The sequence below is a fragment of the Neovison vison genome, chromosome 1 (genome assembly GCF_020171115.1).
Source record: "Neovison vison isolate M4711 chromosome 1, ASM_NN_V1, whole genome shotgun sequence".
Classification (NCBI taxonomy): domain Eukaryota; kingdom Metazoa; phylum Chordata; class Mammalia; order Carnivora; family Mustelidae; genus Neogale; species Neogale vison.
Window position 1 is genome coordinate 163,694,089 of NC_058091.1, and position 9,194 is coordinate 163,703,282.

General features: G+C 35.3%; 1 protein-coding gene across 1 annotated transcript; it reads left to right on the forward strand.

The window, feature by feature from the left end:
- The first annotated feature begins 721 nt into the window (after positions 1-721).
- LOC122915506 (olfactory receptor 2T8-like) lies at positions 722-1,708 on the forward strand. Its single transcript, XM_044262289.1, has one exon. The coding sequence runs from the start codon at positions 770-772 to the stop codon at positions 1,706-1,708; it is 939 nt and encodes a 312-aa protein (XP_044118224.1). The 5' UTR covers positions 722-769.
- The last annotated feature ends 7,486 nt before the right edge of the window (positions 1,709-9,194 follow it).

Genomic DNA, 9,194 nt, shown 5'->3' on the forward strand with positions numbered 1-9,194 from the left:
TTATCTGAATTTTCTAAGTTCATTGGTCTAGTAGATATGTATAGTCCTTATTAACAAATACCTAACTTTTATGTTGCTGAATACATTGATTTAATTCAGCTGCATGATAAAAGCAAAAAGCAAATACAGGGGTGTCTGGGGGGCTCAGTTGGTTAAGTGTCAGCCTTGAGTCAGATTGTGATCCCAAGACCCTGGGATCAAGTCCCACCTTGGGCTCCATGCTCTGTAGAGAGCCTGCTTCCCCTTCTGTCTCTGACTCTCTCTCTTTTTCTTCTTCTTCTTCTCTCTCTCTCTCTCATGAATAAGTAAATAAAATCTTTTAAAATATAGCAAATGCAAATACAAGTGACAAAATGGAAATTCTACTTCTCCATTATGTTGATATCAGGTAGCACAAAGACAAGCTTACAAAACACTTTCCACTTATCCAGAAATTTTATTAATTATACTGATTAAGCAAACTAAACCTGAGAATTATTTATAATGAAAATGAAAAAAAAAAGCAAAACTAACATTATGTCCAGGTTAAAATGTCTTTGGAAATCACAGATAAAATATTTAGAATAGGTTTCAACATTTTTTTCCAATTTATTTATTTTCAGAAAAACAGTATTCATTATTTTTTCACCACACCCAGTGCTCCAAGCCGTGCCCTCTATAATTTTCACACAAATTATTTTCATGAAAATGTAATTGAAATGAAGCATTGTAAACATTGAAAACTCTATCATCTATTTCTTCATTTGCAGTGCTGCTCTTCTTTGAGATCATGAACATTTGGAACACCACCACAAATTTCGTTCTCCTAGGACTCTTTAACCACACAGGAGCCCACCTATTTCTTTTTGTGATGATTCTGACAATCGCCTTTACCTCTCTAGCAGGCAATACCCTCATGCTCTTCCTGATTCACCAGGATGTCCAGCTCCACACACCCATGTACTTCCTCCTGAGCCAACTCTCCCTTATGGACATGATGCTGGTCTCCACCATAGTTCCCAAAATGGCAGCTGACTACTTGACTGGCCAGAAGTCCATCTCACCTGCTGGATGTGGGTTGCAGATCTTCTTCTTCATCACATTGGGAGGGGCTGAGTGCTTCCTCTTAGCATCCATGTCCTATGACCGCTATGTGGCTGTTTGCCACCCACTGAGATACCCCTTTCTCATGAGCTGGCAATTATGCCTGAGAATGACTGTGGGGTCTTGGTTCCTGGGGGCAGCTGATGGGCTCATGCAGGCTGCTGCTACCCTGAGTTTTCCATTCTGTGATGCACATGAGATAAATCATTTCTTCTGTGAAGCCCCTACTCTAATGCGTTTGGCTTGTGCTGACACAGTTCTTTTTGAGTATGTGATGTACATCTGCTGTGTACTAATGCTTCTGGTCCCGTTTTCTCTTATCCTGATTTCCTATAGTTTCATCCTTGCTGCAGTTCTTGAAAAGCATTCTAGAGAAGCCCACAAGAAGGCTTTTGCTACCTGTTCCTCACATCTCTGTGTAGTGGGACTGTTTTATGGAGCTGCTATTTTTATCTACATGAGACCTAAATCCTACAGGTCAGCTAATTACGATAAAATAGTGTCAGTGTTCTATACTATATTTACTCCTTTGTTAAACCCTATCATATACTGTATGAGGAACAGTGATGTTAAGGGAGCCCTGAGAAAGTGTATGGATCAGTGTGCTGCCTTAAGTCATCACTAAGATTACATTGATTTGCCCCAAATTTCAAGTTCATACAAAACTTACTGTGTGAGATTTCCTTGAGAAAATTTATATATGTGTTATATCTATAGCTGGAACTATTTAACTTTGAAGTGCAGACAAAATTCTACATTTTGGATTTTTTCATATATAATCATTATTTTATATTATTTTTAACTTTTTAAACTTTTTTTTCTTTTCAATTTTTTATTTAATATCATAAGCTAACATACAGTATAATACTAATGTCAGGTGTAGAATTTAGTAATTCATCATTTGCATAAAATACCCAGTGCTCATCAGAACATGTGCCCTCCTTAATTCCCATTACCTATTTGACCCATCCCACCACCCAACCTTCCTTAAGTAACTATCAGTTTATTCTCTAAAGTTTAGTGTTTGTTTTCTGGTTTGCCTCTTTCTCTCTCTCTCTTTTTTACTGCTATGTTCACCTATATTTTTTTCTTAAATTCCACATAATTTCATTGGAATTATGATGCTTCCAGCTCTCTTTTCATTTTTCAAGATTGCTTTAGTTATGTGAAGTCTTTTGTGATTCCATACTAATTTTAAGATTGTTTCTTCTAGTTCTGTGAAAAATGTTGGTGGTATTTTGATATGGATTGCATTAAATGTGTAGATAGCTTTGTTTAGCATAGACATTTTAATATCTGTTTTTCAAATCTATGAGCATGGGATGTAATTCCATTTCTTTGTATCATTTCAATGTCTTTCATCATTGTTTATAGTTATGAGAATATATCTCTTCTACATCTTTGGTTAACTTAATTCCTATGTGTTTTATGATCTTTAGTGCAATTGTAAATGTGTTGGATTATTTGATTGTTCTTTCTGCAGCTTCATTATTGGTGTATAGAAAGGCAATAGATTTCTGTGCATTATTTTTGTGTCCTGCAACGTTAAGACATTTGTGTATCAGTTCTAGCAATTTTCTGGTGGAGTCTGTTGGGTTTTCTATATAGAATATCAAGTCATCTGCAAATAGCGAATGTTTGATTTACTTTTTCCTTTCTGATTTGGATGTGTTTTATTTCCTTTTGCTGTCTGACTGCAGTGGATAGGACTTCCATTACTCTGTTAGGTGAGATTGAAGATCCCTATTTTGTCCAAGAACACAGATGTGGTTGTTTTTTTCCCATTGAAAGGATGGTGTTAGCTGTGGGTTTTTTGTATATGACCTTTATTAGGTTAAGGTATGTTCCCTCTATCCCTACTTTGTTAAGTGTTTTTACCATGAATTAACATTATACTTTGTCAATTTTTTCCCCAACTATTGAGATGATCAAATGTTTCTTATCCTTAGTTTTATTAACGCCAGTGTACCAAATTGATTGTGAATATCAAACCACCTTTGCAGCCTAAGAATAAATCCCACTTTATCTTGGTGAATGAGTGTTTTACTGTATTGCTGAATTTAAATTGTTAGCATTTTGAGAATTTTTTTAGTTTCAGAGGTAGAATGTAATGATTCCACAGTGCATATAAAACCCTGTGCTTTTTACAACTAGTGCCTTAATTAATGCTTATCACCCAATTATCACTTCTCCACATCTAACTCCCCACCAGCAACCCTCAGTTTGTTTCTTAGAGTTCAGCATCTCTTATGGTTTGCTTCCCTCTCAATTTTCATCTTATTTTATTTTTCCCTTCCTTCCCATATATTCTTCTGTTTAGTTAATTAAATTCCATATATGAGTGAAATCAGATGGTATTTGTCTTTCTCTGACTGACTTATTTTGCTTAGCATAATGTCCTCTACTTCCATCCACATTATTTTTAATGGCAAGATTTCATTCTTTTTTATGACTGAGAACACATTCTAAAAAAAGCAATTTAGTATTAAGTGCATTGTAAATAGAGAGCATATTTTCTTTATCCATTCATCTCTCGATGGACATATAGGCTTTTTTTCATATTTTGGATATTGTGGAGAATTTTGTGTTCATGTCCATGAGGGATATTGGCCTGTAGTTCCATTTTTGGGGGGAGTAATTTTTGCCCAAGAAGGAAAATAAAAATTAGATTAAGAAATTATGGTTCTCATGCTTGTTCAGGATATATTTCTTTTTTTTTAAAGATTTTATTTATTTATTTGACAGAGAGAAATCACAAGTAGTCGGAGAGGCAGGCAGAGAGAGAGAGAGGGAAGCAGGCTCTCTGCTGAGCAGATAGCCTGATGCAGGACTCGATCCCAGGACCCTGAGACCATGACCTGAGCCGAAGGCAGTGGCTTAACCCACTGAGCCACCCAGGCGCCCCAGGATATATTTCTTATTTTTTAATGGTATATGATTATATACCCACGATGATATTCAGCCAAGAAATTTTGTACCTGTAATAAAGTTGTTGATTTTTCCAAGGAAACAATGATATATATATGTAAATATTTATTGATATGTCTATATATTTACAAGATTGTATTTGTATGTTCTCCAAAAACTTAAAAAATGCGAGATGAACTTGAAACAAGAGTTTAAAATAACACATTTAGGAATTAAATTTGTACTTGTTTGCCTTTGCAATTTTACTTAATCCTTTCCTTCATAATTTTTTTATGTTAAAATTTTTATTTAGCATGTTTCCACCCTTCGAAGACAGTACAAATATAACTCTTTTAATGACATATTTCAAACAAATATATTTAAATACAGAGATTCATATGATGTACTGATACATGACTGTTCTAACTCATGCATGTTTACTGGCATACATTATTCCACTGTATAAACATTCTACAACCGATTCATCTGTCCTCTTCCGACTTGTTGCTACTTTGAAACAAGAGGCATACTTGGCCATGATCTCCTGAGCAAACATAAAAGGGGTTTCCTACAATGCCTTCCTAAGAATCATATTCTTTGAATGGACAGGTTTGTTTCTTTTGTTTGTTTTAAGATTTTATTTATTTGACTATGAGAGAGAGCAGGAGCCGGGGAAGGGCAGAGGGAGAGGCAGGCTCCCTGCTGAGCAAGGAGCCCGCTGATGCGATGTGGGATGACTGAACCACCCAGGCATCCCAGAGTAAAGTTACATTACATGCATCTTCAACTCCACCAGTGCTTGCTGTCGCCTCTCGGAAGTTCTAGCACTGTTCCAGGCACTGGGGAGCACACCTGGGAACAGAAGGAAGTTCTGTTCTCTCTGTTCTGTTCTCTCAGAGAGCCCCGCTCTCTGGGGCTCACGTTCTATTCAGGAGAGGGGGACACAAACGGCAAGCTGTCCCCAAATGCACTCCCACATCCTCACCAGCACTCAGATTTTTTTTTCCTTAATTTTACTCATCTGACAGATTTAAAATGAAAAACAGTCTGAGGGGTTTGAAGTGGCGGGGGGTTGGGAGGTTGAGGTACCAGGTGGTGGGTATTATAGAGGGCACGGCTTGCATGGAGTACTGGGTGTGGTGAAAAAATAATGAATACTGTTTTTCTGAAAATAAATAAATTGGGGAAAAAAAGATACAAAAAGCACAAGTCATAAAGGTCCAGACTGGTATACTTTATTATGCTAAAATTAAAACTTCTTTACACCAAAAAGACTGAAAGTGAGAAGTCAAGCCAGCAGCTAGCAGTATATAGACAATGTATAGATGCTCCTAAAATTAGCATGATGAATGATATATATCACAAATTAAGGAGAAGAAGACAATTCACAGGGAGAAAAATGGGCTTAAGACTTGAACAGATACAGAAAGAAACATTAAAACCGGTGAGTACACATAAGGGAAAACGACCAAGCATTTTGTAATCAGAGATAAATTAACGCAACCAGGTGTCATTTCCTTCATAATTTTAATGCATTTTAGTCAAAATTGTACTCTCTATTTCACATAAAAGAAGAAGAGGAATAATCAGAAAAGATGATATCAGTGAGCATGGAAAGATCCAGCTTTACATGTTCCAGTGGTATTTTGGGATGGCACCTACAGACTTCTGAAGGCCTAGTTGAGGAACTTGTCTCAAATCTGAATTGCATGCTTCAGAATTTCCACCATACACTGATCCAAGTGGTGCTTTCATTAAATATTTTATTTCACTTATCACCTTAAGATAATTAAGTTAGTTGTTTAAATCTTTATTCAGATGGAGTAAAAATAGTTGAACAACATAAACTAACTATTAATAGGAACTCCTGAGTGGCTCAGTTGGGTAAGCATCTGCCTTATGCTCAGGTCATGATCACAGGGTCCTGGGATTGAATCCTGCATTGGGCTTCCTGTTTAGTGGGGGAGTCTGCTTCTCCCTCTGCTGCTGCTTCCCTTGTTTTTGCTGTGGATCCATTTCTGGGTGCTATATTCTGTTCCATTGATCTATATGTCTATATTCTGTTCCATTGATCTATTTTTTGCGTCAGTACCATACTGTTTTGATTACTATATCTTTGTAATATAAATTGAAACCAGGAATTGTGATTCCTTTAGCTTTGATTTTCTTTTTTGAGGTTGCTTTGGCTGCTATGGCTCTCTTGTGGTTCCATACAAATTTTAGGATTGCTTGTTTTAGTTCAGTGAAAAATTCTGTTGATATTTCCATAAGATTACATTAAATATGTAGACTACTTTAGGTAATATAGACATTTTAACAATATGTGATCTAATCCATGAACATGGAATGTCTTCCCATTTCTTTGCATAGTCTTTAAGTTCTTTTATTAATGTTTTATAATTTTCAAAGTACAGATATTTCACCTCTTTGGTTAGGTTTATTCCTAGGTATTTAATTAATTTTAGTTATAAATGAGATCAATTCCTTATTTTCTCTTCCTGTCACTTCAATATTAGTGTATGGGAATGCAACTATTTCTGTACATAGATTTTGTATCCTGTGATTTTACTGAATTCATTTATCAGTTCTAGCAGTTTCTTTAGTGGAGGCTTTCATGTTTTCTATGTAGAGTATCATGTCATTTGAAACTAGTGAAAGTTTTAGCTCTTCCATACCAATTTAGATGCCTTTTAATTCTTTTTGTTGTCTGGTTGCTGTGGCTAGGACTTCCAGTGTTATGTTTAGCAGAAATGGTGAGAGTGACATCCCTGTCCTATAACTGACCATAGACTCTCAGTTTTTCCCCATTGGGGATGATATTAACTATGGGTTTTTCCTATATAGCCTTTATTATGTTGAGGTATGTTCCCTCTAAACCTACTTTGTTGAAGTTTGTTTCATGAATGAATGCTGTACTTTGTTATATGATTTTTCTGCATCTACTGCAATTTTCAATGATTCTTTTCCTTCCCTTTAATAATGTGATGCCTCACATTGATTAATTTGGGAAAACTGAACCACAGTTACATGGGTATTTTCTCTCTTCGTTTTGATAATTGTGCCTAAAGTTTTATCAATTCTATTAATTTTTTTCAAAGAACCAGAACCTGGTTTCTTTGATGTGTTCTATTGTTTTTGTAGTTTCTATATAATTTATTTCTGCTGTAATCTTTATTATTTCCTTGCCTCTGCTGACTTTAGGCTCCATTTGTTTTTCTTTTTCTAACTTCTTTAGACATAAGGTTTAATTGTTTATTTGAGATTTTTCTTGTTTTTTGAGGTTGGCTTGTATTGTATTATAATTACCTCATTGGACCACATTTGCTGCATCCCACAGATTTTGTACCATGTTTTTAAAATTGTCAATTGGTTCCATGTATTTTTTAAATTTATTTTTTTTAAATTTCCTGGTTGACCATTGTTCTTTTGTTTTGTTTTTTAATTTAATTTTATTTTCCATTCATTGTTTACTAGAATATTGTTTAACCTCTATGCTTTAGTGGTCTAAAAAAACCACAGATTTTTCCTGTATTAATATGAAGGTGCACATAACTATGTGAGACTTTATCAGACAGATTGATCATATCAGCCTAAAGTGATCATTAATCCTGGATCCAGTACATAATTTCTTCATCATCAGGATTAAATATCCACCTGAATATTATTCATTACCAATTACTCTTGAAAGTCATATGAATTGTCCACAGAAGTAATAATAACGTTTGTGGAGAAACTATATGTGAAATTCCCATTACATATAGAAAACTCTAGGTATCTGAACAGAGAAACATATGTATAAAATACCAAATATTTTTAGGGGAATCCAATTCCACTAACCAACACAGAACCCATATATACTTATTCCTATAATGTCTGATGTCTCTACAGCAATACTTATTTTTTTCTTTCTTTCGTTTTTTAGAGAGTCTGTGAGTAGGGAGAAGGACGGAGAAGGGAGAGAAAATCTTAAGCAGGCTCTATGCCCAGTGTGGAGCCTAACACAGGACTTGATCTCATGACTCTGAGATCATAACCTGAGTTGAAATCAAGAGACAGATGCTTAACTGACTGAGCCACCCATGAACCCCGTGGCTTACATTTTCTTTCTTCTTTTTTTTTTAAACAAAGTTACACATACCTTTGCTTTGTTCTAGGGATCAGAGTTCTGAAACCAAAAGGAATTGCAGAGGTGGAGCATAATCAATTGGATTATTTGAATTCCACTAGAAAGCCATCACCAAAAGTAATGGCAAACCATTAATAGTCAGCATTTTTATCAACCAATTTTGGCCTCAAAGAGACTATACCAAAAATATATTGAAAAAGGAACAATATCCATCTAGCTAATTATTTCACATCATGTAAGTGTAGCCATATCAATATCAATTCACTTCTTGATGAGCCAAAGAAATAAACTGCACCAGGTGAGTTGCACAATGTAAACTTTATTTGAAGCAAATAAAGACATAACTGGGAATAACTTCCAAATCCATGACTCTGCAAGCAAGAGTGAATGGGTTCTTTTTATTTAGGGTTAGGATGTATATTTAGATAAGGAATCATTATCATTGTATGTAGAGATAAGCATAAGGTCACACATGCATCTTAAGGAAACATACATATGCATACATTTCATGTTATGCAAATGAGGTTTGTGCCCTTCCAAAGGTGGACATTTTAGTATTATAAGATAAAGGTAGTTGTCATTCATTGTACAGATCACTCCATGGTCCATCTACACAGGTGCGAGTTGGGAGTTATGCTCAAATTTATTTGGATTGTCTGAGTCCACTGGAGGTCTTGTAAAGGCAGCCTCTAGAGCTTGAGGGGGCAGATTCACTATCCATTTACCTGAGTTAAGAAATAAGCTGGAAAGAAGACCTTAAGGAAAAATATGGGACAAAGGTCAGTTCACACAAGTGGATGAGCAATTAAGGTTCGTTCTTGAGGTCTAGCTGGTTAGAATAGTGCAAATCAAACAAGACAAATATCATTTGTTCAATCTAGGACTACTAGTTTCACTATTTTCCCCTCAATTCTTTATGTAGTATGAAAAAAGAAGTACATTATTAATAGTGAAATAATTTCCACATCATATTCTTTTCCTTTTATTTCTACAGAGAATATAAGAATGAAACATTTGGAGAACCACACTATCATTAAATTTATTCTTCTGGGTCTGCTACAGTAATCTCCAACTCATT

Excerpts from the sequence above, each read along its gene's own strand:
- LOC122915506 (XM_044262289.1), top strand. The coding sequence starts at position 770 with ATGAACATTTGGAACACCACCACAAATTTCGTTCTCCTAGGACTCTTT.